Source organism: Anoplopoma fimbria, chromosome 13 (assembly GCF_027596085.1).
Source record: "Anoplopoma fimbria isolate UVic2021 breed Golden Eagle Sablefish chromosome 13, Afim_UVic_2022, whole genome shotgun sequence".
Taxonomy (NCBI): domain Eukaryota; kingdom Metazoa; phylum Chordata; class Actinopteri; order Perciformes; family Anoplopomatidae; genus Anoplopoma; species Anoplopoma fimbria.
In genome coordinates, this window is record NC_072461.1 from 19,970,155 (window position 1) to 19,996,524 (window position 26,370).

Below are 26,370 nucleotides of genomic sequence, written 5' to 3' on the forward strand. Positions count from 1 at the left end.
CTCACCAGCCTAGGCCTTGTTGTAAAAAGGCCAAGGCCCAAGCCAGTGCTTTACCATCACATCCTCCCTCTTATGTAAACAGATGTCTCATATAACACACACATGCATGAACACAGAACACTCACCCCACTCATTTTACTAGGCTTTCCTCTTCTCATGCACACACACACATTCACCTTAAAGCTCAAGAATACTTCTACCAATTCAGTTGAATGAACTCTCTGCCCCTCATGTGGTGATTTCGTCCCTTTTAACTTTCAAAACACATCGAACCTTTTGGAGTATGTGTCTATGATTTAAAGCACTCGTGCGTGTGTGTTGCGGATGTATTGACGAATGTGAGCTTTTTCTTTTTTCTTTCCTGTGTGTCCTCCCCATTTAGCTCACACACCAGGTGCTGCTCAGTATTTTGTGTCCACGGTGGCTCCTGTGTGTTCTGGCACAGTGAGAATAATAATCACGGCTCCTCAGCTCAAACCCGATATCTGTTGCCAAAAGCATCCAACGCATCCAAGGACAGGAAATGAATGAATGGATGATAGTGGAAAGGTCCCACTTCACTGAAGGAAAAAAACAAAAACATTCACTTTAAATGTTGACATCAACAAATACACAGTTTTTTTTTTCACGCTGCAGAGACAACAGGACTTCAAGCCCTCTCGTTCACATTGCCAAGAACTCGGTCGATGAGTTCTGACCAACTGCAGTGCCAGAGGCTTTGATAGCATCTGTGCTGTGGGCTGCAGTTGCAGAGTTTGGCTCTGGCAAAGAGGGCATTTTCCTCTGCTACTGCTAATGTTAGAGCAGTCATGAAATATAAATAGCCAAAAGTTTACTGTCCATCTTAACAATGGGTGTGCAGCCATTCTCCATTTCTTTTTCTGACGGATAGACATTGTAGAGAAATTAGGAGCTTTGAAGGCTCATAAGAAAGTCATTTTATTGAATTATTCCTAGTTTTAGAACACAGTCCAGTCAATTAAAGATGGTCTGGCGGCCCAAAAGTCGCCCTTATTAATGGCTCGAAACTTATCTATAGGTTCTGACTAAATTCATAATGCTATTAATTACGACTTGAAAAAGTGGTACCATATTCATCATTCATCAAACATCAGCCATCTCTGTTAAATCAATAATCAATAATAGATGTCAAAGCCTACAAAAGGAATGGTAACACACAGCAGAAACAGTAGTTAACATACAGGGCAAAGCATGTAGAAGACAAATGGCAAACCGCCAGCTGTATATCAGTCATTTCTATAGCACACTCAATAATCGATCCTCCAGTAAAATATGGATGGACTTCCCTCATGTGGGGATCTCAGTGGCAATTGACTCTGTCATGCCCCGGCGCTGATAATGACCCCCGCAAATGGAGGCCACCTCTAATTTTAGCTCGTAAATCACAACCCGTTGGTTATGGGCTGCACTTAGAGGGGTCACCGTTTACGACCGAATCACTTGGGACGACAAAAACTGTAAAGTCAGGCTTTACAGCTCAAGCTTTGTTGCTGGGGGTGGTGGTGGAGGGGCGTGGGTGGGGTGATAAGGGGGGTTGCAGTTGGCGTTCATTGCTCGGATCTAACTCTGACCTTGGCCAGATGTCCACCAAGATGGAGTGTGTGTATGTGTTCGTGTATATATGTGTGTGTGTGTGTGTCGTCAGCCACGCTTTTCGGAGAGTGCTCGGCTCTAATAGGGACTGGCAGGCATTTTGTTGGGCTTTATTGCCACATGCCTCTTCCAATCCTGCCACTGATTAGAGCTGCCATTACTGGCTCTCACACACACACAGACACACACACACACACACACACACACACACACACACACACACACACACACACACACACACACTCTTACGAGGCAAACCCACACACCTTGGCACACGCTCAAAGCTCGGGCCTTTGCATGCCATTAGCATCCCATTGCGTTGTCTTGTGCGGCGATCAAACGGAGCGCAGAGTTGAGCTCTTGTCGAGGCGGAGTGAAGGAAGTGACGGGAACGTCGTCACTCCACTTTTATTCTGCTCATCAGGGTGCTGTCAGCTCAGACAATGTCAAATTTGGTGAAAGGCAATTATAGGCCCAGGCTGTCTCAATTGGGCCTGATAGGGAAAGCTCCTACACATCAACACACATTCATGCACATTCTGCCACACTCACACACAGTGTGGGTATACAACACATCCACCCACACACATGCATTTACAATAAGCATGCAGGCATTAGCTCAGAAAGTACAGGTTTAAAATGTTAGTCATTGCTGATTCATAAGCGGCTGGCTGGCTTCCACACAGCTCCACACTGTGCTGCCTGTCAAACACACAGGCAGCCAGCAGCTGGAGGTGTATGTGTGTGTGTGTGTGTGTGTGTGTGTGTGTGTGTGTGTGTGTGTGTGTGTGTGTGTGTGTGTGTGTGTGTGTGTGTGTGTGTGTGTGTGTGTGTGTGTGTGTGTGTGTGTGTGTGTGCAGGTGTTCTTGAAATCCTGCCTTTTTAACCAGACCCCTCTACTCCCTGTTCACTTCCCCCCTCTTCCTCCTCTTTAGCCTTGTGTGTGTGTATGTGTTTTTGGAAGTATATGTGTGCGCATTGGTTTGTGTGTAGACGTGCTTGCATATTTGTGTGTGTGTGTGTGTGTGAGCCTTGCAGGCTTTTGGCTGCTGTGCTCCCCTGGATGAAGCCAATGGAAAGCTGAGGTCTGGATGACTTACTTATTTAGGAAAAATCCACCAGAGATGGCCAGTATGCTGCTGTGCTGTCACATAGTCGTGTGTGTGTGTGTGTGTGTATTGGTTCACTCAGTCCTATAGGTAGCACAGCCAGTGGCCTCGGTAGCAGCAGTATATTTCATTTTGGAGAGATTTTTTTTCCAACAGCTTTTAAAGTTCTTTTGCTGCTGTTAAAGCTTCAGCAGACACTCTGCCGGTTCAGTCCCAGGTGGAGACACTCACTGAAGGGTTAAACGCTCTACCAGAAGCAGTTAACACACACATACACACACAGTCGGGCTCATTTGGTGAGTGACTCACAGCCGTGAGGTTTCTCATTAAGTCTAAATTAACTAACTCGATTTTGAAGGACCTGCCATCAAATTGATTTTTACGTAACCTGCTTTTTTTATTTTCTTGCAACCATCAAAAGAGGATTCATGCCGTCTCTTGTTGCTCTGTTTCTTTAGAAAAGCAAGTAAATGGAAGGTTTCATATTGTCACTGCCCAGTGAACGCCATGGAGGATTAATTTATTTTTTATGGGTTTAGAAAATCCTTCTAGTTCTTTGGATAAATAGGCCATTTGAAAACCTTTTGTGTTGTTACAAGGATTAAAACAGGGCTGTTTCAGTCGACATTTTGGAGATACACTTTTTTTGTTTTGTTTTTATGTAACAACGGCATAATGCCAATCACATAAATCTGCCAAAAAGTCTAAATTAGAGAGGCTTTTCAGAGATTTCCGACTTATTTTTGGTGAGTGATGTCATGGTTTGTTGGGCTTCTCGCGTTCAATCTATAAAGTCTGATGGACGTCACAGCTTTTCCAGTCGATACAGTGCGGAGCAGTGTGCACACAGTGTAGCAGGGTTTCCAGTGTCTAGTTTATCGACAGCAGTGAATGAACTATGATAGTGTCGCAGGTTGTTTTTTTTGTTGGCTTTGTATGCTCCCTCTGTGTAACACTAGCTGGACATTACTTTACCGACAGTATCTGCTTGGCTCTCGGCGCTCTCATTGTGATTAGTGAGCCATTGATGGTGACATGAATCTTAGCCTCTACACACACACACACACACACATGACCTACACACACACCGGCTGAGACTTGGCAGTTAGTTATGTGATCTGGACTGAGATCCAATGAATGCGAGCAGCCTTAAGGGTTCAGGTGTGTGTGTGGCTTTGTATGTCAGAAAGTATTTTGCGTGTCTGATTGTGTGTTTCATGTGCATATTAGGATCAATTTAAACAGAAAATCAAGTAAATGTCTGCACATTTTCTCCATTAAATTCAACTTTGGTGAATTTTTGGCTCTGGGTTCATTCCATTTGTCATTGACCAACAGTACCATAGCTGATCTTTGAGGAGCTTTTGTAGCTTGTTAGCTGTTGTTGTGTTGCATCATCCACTTTTATGTAACCTCCCTTTGTATAATCAGCTCCACAAACAATCTGAATACAAGTTTGAACGACCACTCAAACCACTTGCAGGGAAAGTCTGGGACACATTTGACTGCATATCTTTTATAGTGTATTACCCTCATGTGTCCTGTTGCATCACTGACAAGGACGAAACAGGAAAATACTTTGGTTCTACTTTTGTTCCTCTTTTTCTCACTGGTTTGCAAAGCTGGCTTTGTCAGTGATGTTTGAAGATTTCGAAAAAGCCAATAGATACAAGTCTGTCAGACATCTCGGGAAATTTATTTTTTACCAAAGTGGTCACTCAAGAGATGCATTTGTTCCACTAGCCGCTGTAACTCAATGCCATCTATCAATTAGCATTTTTTATTGATCCGTCTGAAAGTGGTACTGTCTATTGTAGCTGAGACATATTGGCATCTGCTACAGCACTTCATTTAAAATTTGAAACCTTTATTAAACCTAAACAACAATTAAATTGTTAGCCTCCCATATAAATAAACCACTTTATTACTTTTGTTCTCTATTGTGACTGACTAGGGCTTTGTGGCTTGCCCGCCAGCTTCAGTTGTTCACCAATTGTCTGTGTACATCTGAGTAGCACAGTGTTTTGTATGTGTGTGTACTCATGAGTGTGTACAGACTGGCTGCCAGGTCTTCTCTGAGGGAGACATTAAAATGATTAAAGCAGCCTTGCCAATCTCACATGGACATATGTGCACGCACACACAAACACACAAACATCCAATCCCCGTCACTCATTACCCCTCTCTTGTTCTTCTCCTCTTCTCCTTCAGCCCAATGTGACCTTCATCTGAGTCAAGTGCCTCCATTCAACATTCGAAAAGACGAGAGAGGCCAGAAAAACTGAAAAGGAGATCAAGAAGAAAGCACACAGCCGCGCGAGGGAGGAGAAGAAAAACAAGAAAGGAGGTAAAAACAGAACAAAGGGTGGAGAAGAAAAACAGCAGCATCTTTTCAGCCTCCTCTGAAACCTTACCTCACCTCAGCAAACAGCAGGACTGACACTGTGAATGGAAGATGTGAACAGAGGGAAGACAGGAGGAATGGGGGGGGGCATGTAAAATGAGCGAAGAATCAAAAGAAATAAGAAAGTGAATATGAGAAAAAAAGGAAAAACCAAGCAGGGGGGGGAGTGGTCGTTTTCAAAACAGGATGAGGAAATTACAGGCATTTTCAGGTACTCCTCGAAAAGAAATTAGATTGGAGCGAGACAAAGAGAAAGTGGAGGGCATGCGTGAGCTGGGAGATGAGAAGAAAACTAACAAAAAGTTGAATTTGAGTAGGATATTGGATTTCAGATTTCAGGGCATTTTTCTTTAAGAAAGATGCTGAAGGTTGTGGGTTTGAGAATGTGTGTGTGTGTGGGATGCTCGCACCTTTCCCCTCATGTATGTGTGAGTGAAGGTGAGGCAGCCATATTTTGCTGAAGGGTAAAATTGGAAAACAAGGAAGAAAGGAAAGAGAAGGAGGAAAGATACATTTATGGATTGCAGCACTGCCACTAGCAAAGTGAATATGGCAGACCATGCTCAGCATTCTAAGTTTAGGTTTACAGAAATGACACTTTATGATTTGTTTTTCTTGTAAATAATCATCATTTGCGTCAAGTTCTATAGTTTTAGTCTAAATGCATTAAAGTATATGATATCATTTCCACTTTATCTCTATATTAATATACATCTAACGTTTGAAAAGGTGATTAAGCTGGACATCAACCAAAAAGTAATTCAATGAAGGTTTTTTTCTTAGATGACCGTCATTTGAAAGCGTGGTAACCAATTTTAATTCCGATATGTCAGGTATATGTGCCACAATAAGCTTACAATTTGTCAAGACCTACCCTTGACAAATTGTCCAGATTGTTCCCAGCTCGATGCCAGCCAGGCCACCTCAGCATGTGTTCTGGCTGATCGGATCCCAATGCGATCAAGAACCGATCTTGGAGCTTACAGACTTGACAGTCAAAGCAAAAAAAAATAAAATGTGTGACCACAGCCAAAGACAAACTATAATCATAGGCCTTGTTCAGACTGCCAGCTTATGTAAATGTTTTGACATATACAGATTTTATCCTGATATGAAAGGGTGGACAGCAAAAAGAAAACACAGGAAATATGGATCCAAACCACATTTGAGGTGGTTTTAAATGCTTTTCTTATCGTATTTCTACAGATGCGTCTCAGTTGGGACGCATCTGGCCGCCTAAATCGACTTTCAAAATGTGGAAGTGCTGAGAAGAATCCATGCTGCTAGTAGCAGAGCCCTATGGAGGACAACAGAGGAGAACAACTGTCTGCTGGTACTTCCACTCTGCCTTCACCTTCTGCTGCTTCCCTCTCGCTGATGTGTTTAGCCAGACTCCTTCATCACACCAGAAAACTCTTGACAGCGCGATTGTTTCGGGAATGAAAGCTTCCAAATTAGAAAAGCCGTTTCACCAGCCTAGTTGCTGACGGCTACGCTAACGTTACAACATCAACTCATGCAGAGATGTTGATGATGTCTGGTTACACAAATCCAATGTAATCACTTGCGAAAAACAGTGTGGACAGCGTGTCTGAAAAGCAAATATCCATAGAATCAGGGGTGGTACTCAACACTTCTGAAACCAGGCCTATAGTGGGACGCTCATCACCATGTATGATATGTATGTGAGAGATACTGGTGTGTCATTCAGTATTTTGGCCATCTTATTTATAATCGGGTGTCTGTTTGATCAAGTGATTAGTACTAAACTTAAGTAATTATCTGTATCCCATCTTCCACATACAGAATACAGAGACGCATGGGCCAAAGAGGGATGCACTTAAACGCACACAGATATCGTGATGACAATAAAAGCCATTTTGTGCACAAAAACAGAAGCGTGAAAAAAACAACCTCAGGCAACATTGCTCTATACAACAATCCATACTCACACACTGTCACAATATCCCTTGTTCTCTCTAATAATACTGGTAGTGTCTCTCTCTCTCTTTCTCTCTCTCTTTATCTCTACCTCTCACACTGCGTTTTTTATCTCTGTGAGGATATTGGTTGACGATCATAAATAGCTTTTTCCCCTGACAGGGTGCTATCATGGTCACCGAGAGCTTTGGGAGGAGAGGAGGGGAGAGAAGGAAGAAATAAAAGGGGGGACATTACAGTCAAAGGAGGGAGATGGAGAGAGTGATAGAGGGAGGAAGAGGAAGGTGGAGGTTATGCACATCAAGGCTGCATGACGGGTGTCAGGTGTCCACAGATAAATGTACTGCACATGTAATGTAACAAGACATGCTCCAGCTGCAGCAAGAGACTGGCTTTTAGTCCTAATCTTGTATTTTTTTGTATATTGTATAATATTTTAGTGACACAACTCTCTGTCTCCCTGCAATTATGTTTCACATTAAAACACTTACTAACAGTGCCTCAAAGGTCATACAGTAATTCTGCTCTTTCCTGGTAGGCTTTTAATGTTCTCCAGGAGGTGTTGAGTTTCAACCACCACCAATGTCTTGCATTTCTGTTTGGGTATGGTTAAAAAAAGAAAGTTATATACCATTGTTAATTAATACAATTTAGATGTGTTGGTAGTATCCTTCTAACATAATTACTCATAACTAATGCAAGTTTGACAGATTTAGTATTTATTCTTTTATTTTTTTTGTGTTCGTTGTTACACTGCCGTCTAAGATACGGCAACGTTTCACAACAAAAGTATTCCAGCAGCTCAAACTTTGAATGTGAGGCATGTTATGCAGGAAATATCGAGTTTCACCGATAGTGGCAAAGGGGAGGGATTAGAATGATTTAGTAAATGAGAAATGAGAACAGCTTTGTTATAAAAAAAAAAAAGAAATCGAAAAAAAAGCAACATAGTCACAGCGTTGTTGTATTGATGAAATTAGTGCTGTGCTATGATACGTTATGCTGAAATGCTTTTAGGCTTGTTAATCAAATTAGAGTAAGGGCTTTCCTTTGAGATTTACAGTACATCAACTTTGTTGCAGTAAACACGCAAGAGGCCTCTGCTGCCAATTGTAAGTGTATTGACATCGCCAACACCAAGCGTCCTGGCACACACTAGATCCCCTCCGTCGGGTTTGATGAGGTGGACGAGCGTGTGCATGCCGCATCTCGCATTCCACCGTTCTCTCTCTCTCCATGCAGCAGCAGTCCTTGTCTCTCTATCGATCCCAGCTTATCTTCCCGTAAACCTGGACCTCTTTTTCTCTCCTGCTCGCCTCGCCATCTCCTATATGCCCTCCTCTCCTTCCCCCTCATTGCTTATCGATCAGCCTGTGTGTTCAACAAAGTAGAGAGCAGGCAGTGGTTAATGTGGAGCCGGGACCAGAGCAGCGCTGTTTGAGGTTTGTGTATCATCTTTCCCTTCTAATGGACCAAATCAGCCTCTAATAGACCCTGGGTTAGGGCACCGAGGCCCACCACTCTCTTCTCAGTCATCTCACCTTTCACTGCGCCTCTCTTCTCTTCTACAAATTTCTGTCTATACTGTACTGTATGTCTGCCAAGTGCATTTTAGCCGATGAGTCTTGATTTTTCCTAACTGTATAGCTGGCGTTGGCGGATTTTTATACATTTATTCATCCAAAGTAAGATTTCCTTCTGCTGAGTATGCACCCGCTTCTTTAGCAATGTCCTGCTTTGCATTTTTTTTTACAGTAAAATGCACATTCATTCCTGGGAGCTGCCCAGTGCAACCACAGTCTGCTAATTTTGGCCAATGGGAACTGCCCAGCACCAGAAGCACAACTCTTTCATTTTGTCCAGTCTTCTCTCAGTCACTGAGCACATTGAGTCTAGCTTGGTTAAGTGCTTTGCTCAAGGACACTTTCTTTATTAGTATTTGTTGAGTCAGGGAAAAGTGTCTCTGGCTATTTTACTTTACAGCTTTTGATTGCCTTCGAGGGATTTGAATGGCTTATGAATGAAAAGTAAAACAGTAACAGAGTAAAATAATAAAAGAAGTGCAAGCGCATGATCGCTGTGAGGCATGCGTGGGGGGGGGGTTTACCCCCATTGTTTGTAATGACTAGTCACCAAATGCCTCCAAAAGCTAAATGCTAATGTCCTCCCCTTCAATATTCAGTGTGAAACCAACTGCAAAACACGTTGGATGCTCACTGAACTGCTCCCACTTCATGTTGGTGTTCATGTCAACTAGCAGCAGTGAACACAACACAGCTGTGAGCGTGGCTTGTGAGCTCGTTCCAAAGTTGTTGGCCATTTTGTGTGCTCCACAGCATGTACAGTTGATGACTTTGGCAGGTGTGCTACACAGGTAAAACACAGTCTGTTTAATCACTACATCACTGATACACAGGTTAACTATAAACCAGTGTTTTATGCTCACATCTGGTCGGTTGTTTTTCAGTGGAACAGGCTAGTCGATGGTCTTAGTTTCATTGAGTAAATTGTCTTTTGAAAGTTGATTTGTCTAAACAGTTTTGCTGTGAACAATTAGTGCTTTATTTTAATGCAATGATGGTTGTTCATTAACTTAACCTTAAAGGTCCAGTGTGAGGGATTTAATGTGAGCCGCCAATTGCAAAACCACAATAAAGATGGTGGCTGGTGGTACAGTGGCGTGGCCCTCTGCAGCTCACTTAACCAAATTTTGTCGGGTTACTAATCACTGATGAAGACGTAGTTATGAATATGATATTCCATTTCTGCTAATACATATAAGTGTATCATGTTACAGCACTAAAGGGTTTTAGCAGTTGCATTAGGTCAAAGTTGAAGCAGGAAGTCAGTCTGGAGAACTGTAAAAAGGTTTTTGCTTCCTGAGACTTCGTACTAGTGATCTTGCTGTGTTTTTAAACTTTTAGCTACTTGATCAGTACAATGTCACTATTAATATAATAAAATAAAAAATGATGAAGATGATCAGAAAGCAGTTCAGCTCAATTTTAAACCATTTGCTTTAGTAATAATACATTAACACACATTTTAATTTTAGTAGGGATGTGGTACAAGTGATGCTTTAGCTTGACATAGACTCTCCCTGAATTTAAAAACCTCATAGCCGAGCCCGAGATACACAACTTGTTATTACCCTTGAACACATATTGAGAGAAAAATTCTAAATTCAGATAAATCTAAATGCTAATACAGCTGGCGGCTTGGTTAAATGTGCTGAAAGCCGGCAACGGTGCAGCAGCCAGATTGCAGTGCTTAGCGTTGATGCATGCAGAGTTAGTGTTTGTATGGACCTTAAGGTTTTGGGTCATATATGTTTGGACGGCATGTGGAACATGTGACTACAAAACAACTTCCAACTACTTCTATGTTCTTGGGAAAGCTTTAAAAACAAGATAAGTGTATCAAAAAGCTACTTCATGCCCCTAAATAAGGAACTTTACCATGGAAGCCTCAGCCAACAAAGTCCGTCTAACAAGTCTGTTGTGTCTCCTCCTTTCAGTGCGGTATTTTTCTCTGTCGGCTGTCATTTTATGTATCTCTCTGTCAGGGTAAACCTCTCTCCCTCCCTGCGTACTTGCTGCTGAGCTGTGTGGGTTGTTTCTATAGGAGTCCAGCTAGGTGTAACCTTACTGCCCCGTGGCACCTCACTGGGATCCAGGGCTCTGGGCTCAGCGTGAACTCCTGAACTCCTCCCGAAAGAAAAGCACAAAGAAGTGACCTGAAGACAGTCGATGAGGACAGAGAGAGTGGGAGGGAAAGAGAAAGAGTGCTACCGACGGACAATTAGACCCCCTAGGAGCATAGTAGGCGGTCTCCCCAAGCCAGAATACACTTTTTTCAGAGACTGGCAGGCAGAGAGTGAAACCAGAGCGAGAGGGAGATAGTGTGTGCGTGGGCTTGTGTGTGTGTGTGTGTGTGTGTGTGTGTGTGTGTGTGTGTGTGTCACAGTGTATTGCATTCACACGCCCAGCGGTTGTTTTTCAGAAATGAAACAGTACGTCGAGTGCCTGCAGGCGTCAATACGACCATTTCTATTATTCAGAGCTGATTACAACGCTAAATCGTACAGCAGTGAATGCTTTTTAATGAGCTTTGAAAGACAACAGAGAAAGTTTGTCAGCTTTTTTGTTTGTCTGAATGTGGCCGGCGGGGGTGTGGGGGGCGAGGGGGGGGAAGGGCATATTTGCTGGAGTGATTTGATTAGTGCGCTGGTGTGCGAGGAGCAGGTTGCAACATATGTGAGTGGTGAGGCTGAAGATGTGAAGCTTATGTGCGGGTCGGCATATGACACGTGATAAAGCATTCCTTTTATGTTTTTGCATGTGTGTACAGTGGATGTACGCGTATTTTCCACATACATGTATGTGTGTGTGAATACATGCGGATATATTTATGTATAGTGCATATATCCGTGCAGCAATTATATTAAGTATTTAAATATACTCCAAAAAAAAAAAACCAAGTCAGTTAGGTGAAAGTGTGTGCATGTGTGTGTGTGTGTGTGTGTGCGCCTTGAGCAGGGCTGAACGACCTGTGACTACATGGTGATCATTGAGTAGTACACACACAGACACACACACTTATATATGGGTATTGATGAAAGGTCCTCGCGCTATCCCAGCATACCCCAGGCTGGTAGGTCGAGGCAGGCCACAGTGCACGTGGGTTTCCCATTTCTAACTGCCCCTCCTGTGCGCACATTTGGCACAACATACGTTGCGCTGACAGCACAAGGTCGCCCAGAGAGAAAAAAAAGAGAGAGGGGGTAGAGAGAATGAGAGTGAGAGACAGAGAAACACAGACTGTGTGTCTGCTCAGACGTACATAACCTGGTTAATATGGCTTTTCTGAGGTAATCTTATTTCATACAGCTCAAGTAAACGAAAAAACATGGTTTCCACAATCAGGTTAAAGGATTACGAGAAATCTGGTTGATGTAGCTAGATGGTGAATCTCTTACTGAGGTTACGGGTGAGCGATGTGGGAGAAATATAATATCATGATTTTTTTTTCCCTCTCAGAAAATATATGACCTTTCAACATAACAAAACACCACACCAAATTCCACTCTAGAATTGAACACTAATCATTTAGCAGCAGCACTGTGTTTCTGTATGTAGCGGAGACACTGGCGGTATAGAGCTGAAACTGATAGAATGTGCACGTTAGCACAATGCAAACGGTCTCTCTGTAAAGGCAGATTGTGCAGATATATTAATAACTTGGAATCTGATATTGTCATATCGAACATCCCTAACTGAAGTCCCTTGCAATCTTACTGCAATAGTCTGTATCCCATATAATAACACTGAGAATAGCTACAACAAATGACCACTTACTATATATTCAACTAACCACTTAGGCCAAAGTTACATCTACAATATGACTAAGATTATGGATTTCTAATTAACCTGACAAATACATCATAGATAACTTTACAAGCTCATTTTCATTTTTTCTACAAAAGGTGAATTTATCATGACATTTGTTTCAATATACCCCCGATGAAAAAAATAGATTTCAAACTGGAAATAGGGTGGAAAGATTCAGAAAGAAGAGTTCTGCAAACAGCACATTACCAGATCTTTTCTTCTTACTGATTAGCACCTTTCACCAGAGACTGATACAGAGTAAAATTAGTAGTTGCTGTAGTGATTGGCTGGAATTAAAATCATGGGCCTCTTGGATAGGGGGTTGAAAACCAATGATTAAATGTATCTGTGAACAGAAAAGAACTCTAAACTCAAACTAGTGAATTTCTTTGGGCTTGGTTTTCAGCTCCTTGAGGTAGATAATGATGGCTGCAAGGAGAGTTGATATATATTCAGTCAGATACCTCTCAAATATTGAGTTAGCTATCTGGTTAGCAAACAAAATCTGAAACAGGTTAATTGCCAAGTAGGTTGTCACGTACAAGGAATTTGCTTAGGTGTATTTGTGCATAACATAAACATAGTGAGAAAAAGCAAATACAAGTCAGTACAAAAAATTAAGAAACATAAAAAAAGAGTAGAAGAAAATTACAACAAATTATATGAAATAAGAGTCCATGTCAGTGGTGGTCCCGGGCTTTATTTATGAACGTGACCTGGAGGGTCTGCAGATTGCAGCCATTCACCTTCTAAGTAGTGCTAATGATGTGCATACTGGATGGTGATGGAGGAGGCAATGATGGAAGAGATGATAGCAGTTGCTATTTACACAATAGGCAGATGTAAGACAATATCACTTTAAATTATGTTCACCTGATGAATCTAAGTCCAATATTTATTCTTCTTTAGCTCTGTTATAGTCTCCACCACCTCCTGAGAGATGTATCTGTCTCTTAAGGTGCTACATGCTCCACTATGTTCACCAGCTAGTGGCTACCTTTGTCTGCCTGCTGTTTTGTGCTGGTTAGCAAGCGTAGAGTTGGAGTTTTTATAGCTTTCTCATTGTAAACAGCTGCCTGCTGTGACTGGCAACAAGGTTAATGAGAGTGCTGACACTGAAACAAAACATTCAAGTTACAACCGTAAAAAAAACAAAATAATGATCCGAAAGATGCTCTTAAACACCGAAGCTGAAGGGCCCCTTTCAAATTACATTTAGCCATTTGGCCCATAATGTTAAATATTCCTTGGTGCAGCTTGAATACCTGGTTAGAAGCTTTATAAAGCTGTCAAAATGTTTTTGCTATCATGTTAACCTGCCCATTGATAAAAAAATATTATCAGTCTCAGTAACACTACTCCTAGGTTCTGCATCAAAAATGTTCATATCAGTAAAATTTGGGGTTCAACTATAATTGAATCTTCGTTCTAGGAGTTCAATAGCTGAAATGAAATATCTCCATGCCACATCCACTCCCCAATGACTGGATTAAGGTGACTCCATCAGGCGTGCGTTCACCGCCACAGACCAAAGGCACAGATGGTCTCGCTGTCCGATTAGCTGGACGTCAGTCTCTCTGTTTTCATCTCGCCAGCACCTCCTCCTCTATCACGTCCTCAGGTCTGAGCAGGTGTTTGGCCCGCAGTTAGGCTCCAAATCAGATCCATTTCATCTGTAATCAGCTGGAGCCTCTGGCACTGATGGAAGAGATCAGAGTGCCGATCAAAGAATTATAAGCCGACCACGCCTGACCAGCCAACCATGCCACGACACGGACAAGGCGGGGGGGGGGAGCAAGCAAGAGCTACAGTAGGGATGAAAGGAGAGAAGATGGAGATTTGAAGGCCTGCAGAATCTCCCAGGGGAGAGACATGAAAGAGCAGATTTCTGGAGGGGGGCGGCAGCAAGGGAGGCAAAAAAAGATGTTGCACTTCACACTCTCATGGGAGGGCTTTTTTATTTATTTTTTACATTTCCATCAAGTGGAAATAGGTTGTTTAAAGTCAAATGTGGCGCTTCGTTCCGCTTCAGTTTGAGGTAATTAGGATGGGAGGTGAATTCCAATCACCATGTGAAAGGAAAGTCAATGATATTAAGTTGATGCAGTTGAATTGTTAGATGCCCCGCTGCTGGTTAGCAAATCATTAATTGTGTGCAAATATGGGAAATCATGTGCTCAGGTGCATGAAATTTGATGGGTGGCTTACATATTGATGGTAGCCGTTTTAAAGGGGTATTCCAAACACTTTTCTAGAAGAAGTTAACACCGTGTTGGTTGTTTCAGATGACTCTGCTGCTTGCACGATCACATACTCTTTCGTAATTAATTCTTAAACACATTCACACACTGCAGCATGCAGCTGTGCCAGCACATCACCCACACACACACACACACACACACACACACACACACACACACACACACACACACACACACACACACACACACACACACACACAGCCATAAACACACAGCTCTTTAATGTAAGTTGGTCAACACAAAGATGCAACACCCATTTTTTTAACACCTATCTTCTCAGATATGCTGGTTAATGCTATCACTTAGATGCAGGCTCACAGATGCTTGCTATATCTTTTTAAACCTTGCCTTCAAACACACACTCCACCTGCTTTAAATGTCCACCTGTGTCTTTGTACAAACAGTCTCAGATGCTGAGTGTGGTGTGGGTGTGTCTTTCCCCTGTCGATGGAGTGTCCCTGTCTGCTCCATTAACCCCACACTCTGAATAAAAGCTGTGTTGTCTCGATCTTTCTTGTCACCGTATAGGGAAAAGCTTCTCAGTGTAATATGGACCTTTTTTACAGCGCTGTTGCACGCATGGATTTGCAAGACTGTGTGAAAAGTGAGAATAAATAGCAAAAGAAAAAAGTAATTCTTGACGTCCCTCACTTCATATCCCACAAGTCATCAATTTGCAGGGAGCCTGTAACATGATATTTTCTTCACTCTGTTTTTTTAGCCATTTTGCTCTGGACTTGAACCTGGAACCCTGAAATCTCCTCTTTGATACTTTGCACAATCGGACTCATTGTATATTTTACATTCATATTTCAGTCATTATTTTGCTCGAGCTGCTGAGCGACTTCACGCATGTGAGCTCGGATTCAAACAGTTTTTGAGGTCTGATCTCTGATCAAAATGTTTCAGCTGTATTAAATCATATAAATTGGTGAAATTATCATATGATACATCTGCTTCCAAGACTGTCTGGTGGGTTCACAGGCTCTCCGATAACATTTTGATCCGCCAGAATATTAGCTGAACTCGGGTTACAGATTATCATTTGGCAGCGAATCCTTCTGTGTGGAAAGATATCATATTTTTGCACAACGGATCTAGAGCTCTCTCTGAAAGTAAAGTTCAAAAAGCTGAACCATGGCATGGATTAAACCTTTCCTCCTATAGGACCCCCATTTTTCTTTTTAAGTGACTGCCTGTTTGATTCCTCCCTGGTCAAAGGTAGCAAAACACCGTCATGCTATTAAATTATAGTCATTCTTCGCTACTGTTAAGTCCTAAAAGTATTTTTAATTAAGTCAAAAACATCCGACGGTGCAATTGAAATAAGATGATTTGTACTAGAATCAGGGACTGGCAGATTTTCTCACTTATACAAGAAAGCGCCTAAAGCAGCTTTGCTAACTCTGCTAACATCAGCATGCTAACATGCTCACTGACAGTCTTCACGTGCAGAGTTTAGCAGGTTTAACAGTGTTAGCATGGCAACATATGCTAATTAGCACTAAACACCAACTACGGCTGACTTTGATGGGAATGTCATTAGTTTTGCAGATACGTGGTCACAGCTGCAGCCTGCAAAAAAACGGAATGTTTTTTGTACCTAAAATCAGTGAATATTTGTGATTACAAAGTGTGATCGCAATATTGACCAAAATTATCACAATTCATCGTGAGAGTGACATGAATGTTTCATAGCAATCTATTCTAATGTTGATGAGACATTTTACATTTAACAAGTAATAACTACTATTCATTTTATATTATTCTTCATTCTAGAGTGTTAGAAGTCTTGGTTTTAATAATAGTTAATACTGGGTTTCATTGTCCAACAATGCTCTCTTTACTGTTTCAGAGGCTTTCAGCACTTCACAGTTAGTTTGTTGGGATCCTTTTTTTTTACTTTTCAACTGAATGAATGTTGAAAAACGGCTATTGGCAGCCTCAGAAAATCCTACATGTTCAACCATTCATGCACCAGTGCTGCTCCAACCTCCCACTATTATGAATTCAAAGTGAGGGTAGCGCGGCATAAAAGTCCTGGAGCCGCTCTCATCCCTCCGTCCACGAGGTGTGAAATCGTTTGATCCAGTTTGTTCTGTTTAGGTGAAACAGCTTCAGTGTGTGTGTGTGTGTGTGTGTGTGTGTGTGTGTGTGTGTGTGAGAGAGAGTTTGCACACTGTGTATTTTTGTGTGTTTTCAAATTATCCCGGAGCAATGAAAGGTGGAGGGGAAGGGGAGGGGACGGGGTTGCAGGAAGGAAGGAAGGAAGGAAGGAAGTAAGAGAGCTGCCAGTAGATGCTGTGTTTGTTTTGCAAGGAAGGGAGAGAGGAGCTGATGTGTGGGATCAGTCCTTTAGTCCATCCGCTGTCCGTGTTACTGAGTGTGTGTGTGTGTGTGTGTGTGTGTGTGTGTGTGTGTGTGTGTGTGTGTGTGTGTGTTTGTGAGGAAGGAAGTTACGGGTTAATGGACATTAAGTCTGTTCCAGTGTGAAAGTCGGAGTGGAGGGCGGTTTGTGATGTGTCGTGGCTCTCCAACCCTACAAAAGGGTCAAAGGTCGGGGTTAAAAGTCAAACAATGCCTGGAAGGACTAGCAATCAGCTGGGACTGCACCAGAGGTCAGAGTGTGTGTGTGTGTGTGTGTGTGTGTGTGTGTGTGTGTGTGTGTGTGTGTGTGTGTGTGTGTGTGTGTGTGTGTGTGTGTTTGTGTGCGTATGTGGTAATATGTAAGGAAGTAGAGTAGGAAAAAAGCTGCCAGGAAAGGAGTTGTGGGGAACATGAAGGGCACGAAGAGGACAACGGAAAACAGAGACATAGAGCGACGGAGAAAAGAGGACAGAAGGATGGGGGTTGAAAACGTTCTTGTCTCCCCCCTCCCCCCCGACATCCGCTCACTTCGAAGAAACGACCCTGGTTTGCTTCTCCCCATAGGGATTCATCTTACCTCCAAATACACTCTGACAAGAAACACACACAAAGTACACACATTCACACATCCAGGCAGAAAGAAAAAGACACCTACACACGTGCGCATGCAATGACACAAATCCAGAAGCACAGCCAAAACACACAGGAGCTCGGCGAGCTAATCAGAACATGTGGCCTATTTCTCTCTACGTTTTTAATGAGCTCTCCATTGTGGAGTGCCGACTGATATTATTAGGCTGCTGCGTCTCAGCTCATTAGCTAAACCAGGCTCAACAACAACACCAGCAGCTAAAAGATGATTTGATACCGCCTGCAGAGTTATGTGACACCACAGGACCTTAAGGAGAGAGAGAAACCTAGCTAGTGAGTTAATTTGGTCATCAGGGGAGAGCGAGGCTGAATCCAGCTTCTAACGACACAATGAGGGATCGTCAGTCAGTTTGATAGAAAGAAAGAGAAGAATGCATCATAGAGTTCCCAGACTTTAGCTGTCTCCCCTTGGCGTTCATAAAGTTCCCCCACAGGTGTGACTTGCAGATTCATCGTGTAATTTTAAGCAGCACACTGGTGACAAGTGATGAGAAGTAGTCAACAACGCTGAATTGAAAACAATTCGGCAATCATCTGTTCTTAGTTGATTGTTATTGCTCTATAGTGAATGGTTTAATTTCCTATATTGGCACTGTGTGGAATCCCTCTGCTACATGCTATTAAAGCAGCTAAATGAATCACACTGAACTGAAGAATATGCCTTTGTTGTTTTATTAATGGTTTGTACAGTTCTACTGAAGTACAATTTTGAAACGCCTGACTTTTACTTGAAACCAAGTGCTTTATTCATTCATTGTATTATTGCTACTTTGACTTGAAAGTAAAGGATAGTAAATAATCGTTTTACTTCTTCCAGCACTAATGGACGACACTGGCAGTGGGTATGAGTTGATGTGTGTTAAATACGGTGTGTTAAATACGGTGTGTTAAATACGGCGGCTGTGGCGTAGTGGAGAGCAAGGTAGTTCTCCATTCAGAGGATCGGTGGTTCGATACCCGGCTTCGGCAGTCGATGTGTCCTTGGGCAAGATACTTAACCCCAAGTTGCTCCCGAAGGCTTGCCATCGGTGTGGACTGGATGTTGCATGAATGTTAGTTAGAGTCTGATGGTGGCACCTTGCATGGTAGCCTGTCATCAGTGTGTGAATGGGTGAATGATATGTAATATACTACTGATTGTAAGTCGCTTTGGATAAAAGCATCTGCTAAATGACTGTAATGTAAAATACAACGGACATTTCAGTAGACATTTATTATGCAAAATGATGTTGTTTTACGTCAGTAGTATTGTAATTGCTGTTCTTTATTCATTATCTGCTATTTCTCAAGTCCAGTAATGTAATCTGAGTTGTTGTTTATTTTTATTGTGGAACAGATCCACACACAAAGATATTTTAAAAAACAATTTTATTATATTTGTTGAAATCATATTCCGACTTCAATCAATAAATCAAAAAACTTTCTGCCCTGACAAAAAAATGAAAACATTCTGGTGATTTATTTTAATGTGATCCATGAGATTGCAATACGGCCTGATCCCGTACAGTACGATACATCTATCTGGTGTTGTAGTTCTGCTAATATCGGGGAAATCTGATGCTGAAGCCTGCATCGAAGGTATCTATGAAGGCGTTACTGTTAACCCCATGCTTCAACTGGCTTTACAGTTCAAGTAGACAAGCGAACAAGTTTACAGCTAGCTAGGCCACGACCTTTCCCTAAATCCACTTTTTGCTGTTTTGGTCGAAGAGGGTTTCCCCAGAATGCACCAGGAAAAAAGGTACATTCCTCAACAGATACACTTTTAAAGTTGTCCTACCCTATTCATGATATTTCACTAGGATTTTATAAACCATTGTTTCCTGGATTTAGAAATGAACATTTAGTTAAATGCTTTGGCAATATCGCTAGTGTCAAACTGTTATGCTGTTGGACTGTCAGAGAAGAAGAAAGAGACGGAGATGGAATCAAAGAAAAGCAGAGAGAGGCAGCAAGCAGAGGAAGAGTAAATGTGTACATTGAAGATTTATAAGCGTTTTCTCAGGCAGACGCCTTGTTTCTCTGTCTATCCTCTTCTTCCTCATCTTACCCTGTAGTGTTTACACGCTTTCTCTTCACTTAATCCGGCCTTCAGGATGCCCCCTTCACTTGGTTACCTCTCAGCACAGAGATGAAAGGATGGATGTTGAGGGATGAAAAAAAAAAAAAAAAAAAACTGTAAGCCTCATCAACGTGTTTTATTCTTTCTCCGTAACTCTCCTCTCCAATTCTGTCATTCTTCCAACCCTTCATCCCCTTTCTCCATTCCTCACTCCCTTCCTTCCCACCTTTCAATCTCAATCTCAATCTCAGCTCAGTCAAGCGTTGGCCGGCAAGGCCTCCAGCATCGATCCAATAAAGCTGGTAGTCGGCACTGCAAGGCTTCAAGTGCTTTCTCCCAAACCAAGTATTTAAGCACGCTCTTTTAACAGCACGCCGCTATGATCTGATCTGGGGTTGGAGGGAGTCTGGGAGTCTGTTATTTTTTTCTTCTTCTTTCATTATCTTCTTATTTTCCTATCAAAAATCTTATCAATACATTGGTTGGACGTAGACACACACACACACACACACACACACACACACACACACACACACACACACACACACACACACACACACATCTCCAAATCTCAATTGCCTGTCCTGCCAGTCCACCAAATAGGTCAAGTGTTTGGTTCTTTTTCTTTTTTTGCCATCACTGGAATTTAGTATTCACTTGTGGGAATAGGTGAGGGAGAGGGAGCTATTAAATGTGCTACAAATACAGAGGTATTTTCTGTCTTTGTGCCGGGTTAAAGTAAATACAGTTTGACATTTTGTGCCTGTTTAAAAGTCAATGGATTCTCATCTCCAATGAGTGTGCATCATCAAAGGCACCATTTCACTCGCTGATACGCAGCAGCAGGTGCAAAGGGGAAATTTTAAGAGATGGTGTGTGTGCATTTATGCCTGCGTGTGTGTGTGTAACTTTATATTTCAATTATTATGAGGATATTTTGTCCCGTTAATAGAATGCAAACATTGAGAACGATCCATCATGCTTCACATCTGCAGTGGTTGGGTTAAAGTTCAGTAATTGGTTTAGTATTATGGTCAGAGTAATTAGAATGAGTTTAGATTGTGGTCAGTGAGTTGGAGATGCAGTTGGTTTACTATAGGTCACCTTTACATTTAAATTAAACCCACATTACTTTAAGAAAAAAAAAAAATCATTTCACTATTCCCAGTGGTATCTAGCCATGCAGATAATGTGAGTTTTATGTGCTGATGTATCTGAGCAAACTGAATTTTCTTTTTAAAATGGCATTTAAATGTAACAGTTTCATTAATTTTCACACTGTAGGTACTCTGGAAGATCAGACTGAAACTACTTTATACCAAGAAAAAAGGGTTCATTTGTGAAAACTGTTTTGTTTACTATGTTTCAAACAAAGTGTTTATCAGATTATTGAACAGTGTTTGAAGCCAAATTTCCAATGGCACAATCATATAGCGAAGCTTCCGATGATTTTTTGTCAGAAAATCCCACAGCCAGGTTTTCACATAGACTTTTTCAAGTTCAACACCACTTCAATGAGAAATTGTGTTCCTTATTTGTTCTCTTGTTTGCGTTGCGACTACAAAGACATACAAAAGACACAGAGAGATCAGGAATGCAGCCAGGATGAGGTTAACACATCAGGCTTTTCGTCTCGCCTTTGGTAATTTAGAGTAGGTACAAACACTTTTGCCTTGAGATGCAGTCAAATGACACGTTGTAAAGCTTAGTTTGTTTGAAGCATACTGAAGCCGTTAGGTACAGGGACAGTATCTGGATGTTGGTGTTGCATTTCACTGCAGTGAGCAGCTCAAGGAGCAGAAATCTCACAGACAGATATCTCACAACTTGTGAGGCATTGGGCAAATATAACCATGAGATAAAATTTTTTTAATTTCAACCCTTTAATCAAGAAAACAGGAGAGATTGTTTTATAAATACGACCATCCACAAGCAATTATTGAAGAATAATTATAGAAATGTCTTTCTTAATGTCCCACTTGTCATCATTGATCAAGGATGTTTGTCAGCACAGGTGGTTGCAGGAAATCTACTGATGGCACCAGTCCAACGTAATTAAAAACTATATTTAAAACACTGCTAATGAAAATGTATGAATCTATCTTAATCTGGTCATGATTCTTTTTACAATGATTTGACAAGTTACATGTTTCACCTTGAATAAACACATTTATACCACTAATTGATGTAACTGAGTTCCTACGAAACGATCATATGACATACATTGAAAGTTTAAGGTCTGCCAGGTCTTCACAAACTTCATAGTGTGTCATTATATGTATGTAAGTACCATTTTAAGTGTGAAATTCCTATTCTTATCCTGTGCATCAGTCTCATCTGCAGCCCCGTAACAAGTCAATCATCCTGTGCCGTTATTGGACTGTAATGCCACTCTGTAGCCGCACACTTGACATGTTCATTACGTATAAACCAATTCATTTACAACACAGCCCTATTGGATTGTCCTTGCCTCGACATTCACTTCCCAACATGTTGCCGTTTGATGCATTGCCAGCGCCAATTAACTTTGATAACTCAGCCCCAGTTTAATATACTGCTGCTGAATTGGCTTGACAGCAGTGCGGCGATAAGCTATTTCTGAGCTTTTTGAGTGGCGATAGCTGGATTATTGCTCAGAGTGAGGGAGGGCCAGACAAAACTTTTCCTGCATAACCCCCGGCCAAAAGTCATTAAAATGTTTGGATGTTTTTGTTGGCAGACACACACACACACACACACACACACACACACACACACACACACACACACACACACACACACACACACACACACAGAGGCACATACACTGATTACAGCTATGTCTTTATTAGCTTTAATGATTTGCATAACTAATTTCGGTTTTACATTATTGTGGATGTTATTTTTTAGTACATGTTTTCAAAGGATAAATGTCAGTGCAGCTTGAATGTGTGAATTGTATTCTGTGTGGCTTTTTTGAAAAACGTGCAAGCTGTAAATACTGTTCTGACAAAATTGTTTCTGAAAAACAACCAAACCAATAAAGGAAGTGAATTGCTGCTTCCTGCTGATGTGTTGGTTTTTCTTTCTCCCGGCAGGTTGCCAGGAGCTGGGCTGCTCTCTCAAGTCCCTCTCATCAACTGATTTATCCCCCGATCCATCACACAACACCAGCTCCAACGAATGGGAACTGATATGGGAGCTATGGGCGGGACGAAGGTCCTGCTCCTGGTGTTTCTGGTTGGATGGGAGAAGTCGCTGGGTCTCAACTGGAACCCAGTCCCACGCAAGACTGTCAGATACCAAGGTGAGTGAGCAATTTATTACAAGCTGGTGTAAGATCTGGACCCCAGGGAACCCATTTCAATTTTTCATAGAAAGACAGATTTGAAGAATAAATTTAGGTAGCGGCTCCCTAAAGTCACAATAAATGGGAAAAAAGCTACATTTTCCAAGTTCTAATCCTATATGTCCCTGCATTTACTGGTCATTTGTCTCTTGTTACATGCAAAGTATTTGTCCCAAAAATATTTTCGATGGTTTTTATTTTCTTATCATAAAAAAACTCGTTTTTTGCAAAGTTTTTTGCAAACTGGTATCCTCACACACATCTTCTTGGATATTGCTCTGCTACCTACAAGCTAAATATCAAGTGTGGTTTTCTATGATGGGCAAAGTTAAAATAATGAAATTATTAGCTTGTAGGCTTGTTTGTTAACGGGACAATAAGTTCACACGGTTTATTTAATGTATTCTTCCATCTGACTTCTGTCCCCTTACAGTCTGATTAACTGCCTCAAACTATTCCCTTTTTTGGAGCAGTTACAAGTCAGACAGAGGGGCTGTAAATAAAAGTACAAGGTGAAACACAGCAACTGGCGTACATAGCTTCCATCTTCTGCTCTCGCAAAGATCAGTTCCATCAAGACGACTAGCTATCTATGAACATCAACATTTGCATATGAAAGCTCGACCAAAGTTGAACCTGACACAAAAAATGAAAGCATATTTACTTTCCTTGCCTCAAACAAATCCACTGTAGCCAAACCTTAAGACGGATTTGATGGGCTGACAGCTGTTGGAGGAATCCTCCAAGTTGGCCCTGAAACGATTTATCTGGTCAGACATCCGATACAAAACCAGTAATTGCAAAAATGTATTCCATTACAAGAACCAGGGAGGATTTTCCATTAAATCAGAGGTGGATGCTTTCAGATTTTGTAAAGAGGACGACATCGACCCCCAGTAAAACAATACATCAGTCTAATCCTAGCGCTCAGCTGCATTTGCACCCTTTATCTAGCAGCCAGGCCCGACTGTCTTCACTGAACAATGCCAATTGTTGCAAGCTGAGAAATAGTCTTTTTTTTTTTAATCCCCCAAAGGGGAAGTACTGCATTCTATCTCTTGGGGATTATGGAAATTGTATAAAGAGAGAGAAAAAATATAGGGGAAAAAAGCTACATTTTCTCACCTCTGTGTACCACCTATTCCACCTTTCATCCCATATCTATCTCTCCTTTCCCTTCTTTTCCTCCTCTTTCTGTTTGCCTTTTATCCCTTCCCTCCCCTTTTTTTTTATGCTTTGTATGCTGCGGCTCATCGTATGAACTCGTAATGCTCTTATAGCGTTTTCACAAAGAGCTCAGATTTCAGCCGCTCTTGAGGAGAATGGCGCTTGGTAGCGGTGGGGTGTGGGGATATTTCAAATGCAGCTTTCTCATGCCGCTATCACGTATCCCCCCCCCCCTCCACCTCTCCTTTTTTTACAACCATCCCCCATCCTCTCATCCCTCCATACAGTCATCCCTGGTGTTGTGTTGGGATGTGAGGACACTGGATGAGGGGGTGGAAACATTCGATAGGATGTCGATACATTCTGGGGGAAATGCTCCAGTGTGACAGAGCAAAGCCAGAGCTGGCAAAGTGGCCCTGCTGCACTTTAGCCAGAACGCACTTGTGGTAAGGACACGCCAGACAGGGCAAACGGGGACAGCTGCACAGACATGGTCCTAAATAGAAGGAATAAGAAAATGCATTAGCAAAAAGTATCTGATATTCAGTATTTTTTCCGAAAAAAATGCTGGGGACGAGATAACTTCCCTATGCTTCAACTTTTTTTGTCATGAATGTCTTTGAAATAAAAACCTTGTCATGAAGCACTTCTATCATATTTGATTCGAGTATGACACTTGAGTGCAGAATGATTCTTGACGTGCATTGGAAACAAGTGGGATTATCTCACCCGTTGACAGATTTCTCCACTCGGTTAAAGAAAAATTTGATTTTCAGGCTCAATACTGGGTAAAATGACTTATATGGATGGGTTCTTGCCACGGTGCTGAGGAGGAGATAGGAGAGAGACGAAATGGAAAAACAAAGCTGCAGAAAGAAGGAGGGGGGGATTGGAGGGGAGAAATAAGAAGAGAGAGGGGAGTGATATCATGGAGGGAAAGTAAGAGACAGGTGGAGAGACATAGAGAAAGACTGGGAGAGAGAGGCCAGTCACTAACTGCCTTAAAAGGACAGAAAGTAGCTTCAGTGGAACGACAGAGAAAGGAAAAAACACACACACACACACACACACTCAGGCCATTCACCCTGTGCTTCATTGTGCATGGAGGCATCTCGCTGCAAAAACACACAGCTTCCATATTAACATGTGTGTGTGTGTGTGTGTGTGTGTGTGTGTGTGTGTGTGTGTGTGTGTGTGTGTGTGTGTGTGTGTGTGTGTGTGAAGGTGTGTGTGTGTGCTTGAGTGAGTGCGGTGTGTGTGTGTGAGCTGCTGTTTGCATGCAGTGTGAGTTTACAAGACAGAGACAAGAAGACAAGCGATGAAAAACCAGAGTGAGAGGAAATGTGGGGGCACAGAGGGCGTGTGTGTTTATACCTATTTGTGTAGAGAGAGAAAGAGAGAGTGTGTGGGTGTGTGTCTGTTAGTCTAATCCCCCTTTGTTTATACGTGTGTGTGTGTGTGTGTGTGTGTGTGTGTGTGTGTACTGCTTAGGCTGGCAGTCTGAGGGATTTGGAGCTCTGGCAGTCTGAGGATGCAGTGAAGTGTGCAGTGTGTGTGTGTGTGTGTGTGTGTGTGTGTGTGTGTGTGTGTGTGTGTGTGTGTGTGTGTGTGTGTGTGTGTGTGTGTGTGGGTTGGCTGGGTTAGGTGGGGCAGAGATGGTTGCAGAGATAATATTTACCCCACCCCCACCCACCAACACCAGCACCCCCGCCCAGCAATTACATGAGGCTTACACGAGGCTGCAGAAGAAGAAACACAATCATCTTTTCTCTCTCTCTCTCTCTCTTTTTCTCTCTCTAACAATCTATCCACCTGTTCTTCTTTTTATTCTTTAAAAGAGACATTTTGACAATTTGAATTTCAGGTTGTTGTTATTCTTCACCACCCACATGTCACATTTATGGACGGGGAAAACATAACAGTTGGCTCCTAATGAGACGTTTTATGTACACACATTATGTATGGCCCTCGTAGAGCTGCTAATGAGCGCGATAAATTTGCATACTTTTCTTTTTTAATCACTGCCATGGTGCATGTATCTTGATATCTTTTCACATTCATGTGGTTTGTATTTCA

General features: G+C 42.0%; 1 protein-coding gene across 1 annotated transcript in view; it reads left to right on the top strand.

Annotated features, from left to right (window-relative positions):
• The window catches only part of sema4c (sema domain, immunoglobulin domain (Ig), transmembrane domain (TM) and short cytoplasmic domain, (semaphorin) 4C), an 89,436-nt gene that overhangs the window by 23,520 nt on the left and 39,546 nt on the right, over positions 1-26,370 (top strand). Inside the window, 2 exon segments of the mRNA XM_054611263.1 lie at positions 4,935-5,070; positions 22,877-23,085. Coding sequence (XP_054467238.1) covers positions 22,962-23,085 — 124 coding nt within the window. The 5' untranslated portion in view covers positions 4,935-5,070; positions 22,877-22,961.